Consider the following 2056-nt stretch of genomic DNA (forward strand, 5'->3'; position numbering starts at 1 on the left):
GGAAATCTCCCAAGTGCTTGTACTGCTAAAATAAGATCTTGTTCAGTGGAGATTATGCAGAACCATCTCTTTCCAGGCACATTTTGTTAGCAAGGGATTAACTAGGAATGTTGACATTTAAGTTGTTGTCACTGCATATTTGAGGCTGAGTGTACATTAATTACAGGGCTGCACAGCTCCCAGCCTCAAAGCTCCTTTTTTAACAGAAGAAGGAGCCAAGGCTGTGCTTCCCAGTGTGTGAGAGGGGTCAGAACTATGAGGTGCTCCAGGGGGGATTTCGAGGGCGAAGAACAGGGGACAAGGGGAGACAGTCTGGTGCTACAGAGGCAGCCTCAGCTAACACCATATTCAGGTGAACGGGGCAGAGACTGCCATTTCAGGCATCATCTTTTCATATTTAAGGAATTGGGCAATTACTAGAGGTTCTTTGATAAATATGGCAGAACTATATTTATTTCCAAAAGGAAAAAAAAAAAAAAAAGATAAAGGATAATGTCACTTCAGTGACTCGGTTTGTCCTCTTGGTGCTTGGATGGCAGGTAACCTCCAGGGCCATGCCCCCCTTTATCCAGCCTGGGCATCTCAGATGACTCTGAACTAAACCGGCTCAAAATATCAGTACAGCCATCCATCACATCTCATTCACGCTGGATTTCAAATCTCATTAGGCTCCAAGAAGGCGCAGGCAGAAATTCACAGTTTTGTTATTGTCCTAGTATTTCCAGCACGAATACATCCAAAATACCACAAGAGCAATGGTGCCTCGGCGCACGGACATATGGCAGGAACAGAAAAAGCTGCTCCGGTGCAATTGTTCAGCTCCATTTCATGGAGAGAGCCGCACAGGGGGAGGGCTGAGCGCCGGGGAGAGCAACAGAGAAACACGCCAGGCTACACAGAGCTGACAGAGGGAGAGCAGGACGGGAGGGAGAGCAGGGCAGCGAGAGACGCATGCAACTCGAGGGGAAGGACAGCAACCCCGCAGGAAGAGAAAAAAAAAAAAAAAAAAAAAAAAAAGGGGGGGGGAGGGTGTAACTGGAATGAAAATAAAGGGGAAAAGGCGGAAAAAGGTAGGAGCAGGGAGGGGAGGGAAGGCGAGGGATGCGGGAGCCCCGGCCCGCCATCGCCCCCTGCGGGCCGGGCGTGGAACTGCGGGCGGGGCTCCCCCTGCAGGGCGGCACCGCCGAGCCCCCCAGCCCGGGGAGCCCTCCGAAGCCCCCCAGCCCGGGGGGCCCTCCGAAGCCCCCCAGCCCGGGGGGCCCTCCGAAGCCCCCCAGCCCGGGGGGCCCTCCGAAGCCCCCCAGCCCGGGGGGCCCTCCGAAGCCCCCCAGCCCGGGGGGCCCTCCGAAGCCCCCCAGCCCGGGGGGCCCTCCGAAGCCCCCCAGCCCGGGGGGCCCTCCGAAGCCCCCCAGCCCGGGGGGCCCTCCGAAGCCCCCCAGCCCGGGGGGCCCTCCGAAGCCCCCCAGCCCGGGGGGCCCTCCGAAGCCCCCCAGCCCGGGGGGCCCTCCGAAGCCCCCCAGCCCGGGGGGCCCTCCGAAGCCCCCCAGCCCGGGGGGCCCTCCGAAGCCCCCCAGCCCGGGGGGCCCTCCGAAGCCCCCCAGCCCGGGGAGCCTCCGAACCCCCCAGCCCGGGGGTGCCTCCGAGCCCTCTCCCATCCCAGGGTTCTCTCCGAGCCCCCCGCCCTGCCCTGCCGGGGACCCTGCTCTGTGCCTTCTCTGAGTCTGGCGGCCCCGCTCCTGCAGCCCTCCCTCCCTCCCTCCCTCCCGCCGCTTGTCAGACTACTGTAGCTGCTATCTGCTGCCCCAGTCTGCGAGGGAGCCCTGTCTCCTCCATAAGAGGAGCTTTCTGGACAGATGAGACCCTCCTCAAGTAGCAGTGAGATGGAGAAGCAGCTTTTGAGGAGAGACTCGGAGAGAGCTGGTATGTCCCCTGCAGCACCGCCGGGCAGTGAGGAAGATGCTGCCGGAGGAAGACGGGCACAAAGCTCGCAGCCCACAGCAGTGGCAGACAGACTGCCCTGTACCTTTGCTCTTAGCACATGTAATCCCAGGACAAC

General features: G+C 60.4%; 1 protein-coding gene across 1 annotated transcript; it reads left to right on the forward strand.

Annotated features, from left to right (window-relative positions):
• Window positions 1-1101: 1101 nt before the first annotated feature.
• Window positions 1102-1719, forward strand: LOC121360416 (vegetative cell wall protein gp1-like). Its single transcript, XM_041480232.1, has one exon. It carries the CDS (start codon window positions 1102-1104, stop codon window positions 1717-1719), a length of 618 nt encoding a protein of 205 aa, XP_041336166.1.
• The last annotated feature ends 337 nt before the right edge of the window (window positions 1720-2056 follow it).

Source organism: Pyrgilauda ruficollis, unplaced genomic scaffold (genome assembly GCF_017590135.1).
Source record: "Pyrgilauda ruficollis isolate IOZ18807 unplaced genomic scaffold, ASM1759013v1 scaffold50, whole genome shotgun sequence".
Classification (NCBI taxonomy): Eukaryota; Metazoa; Chordata; class Aves; order Passeriformes; family Passeridae; genus Pyrgilauda; species Pyrgilauda ruficollis.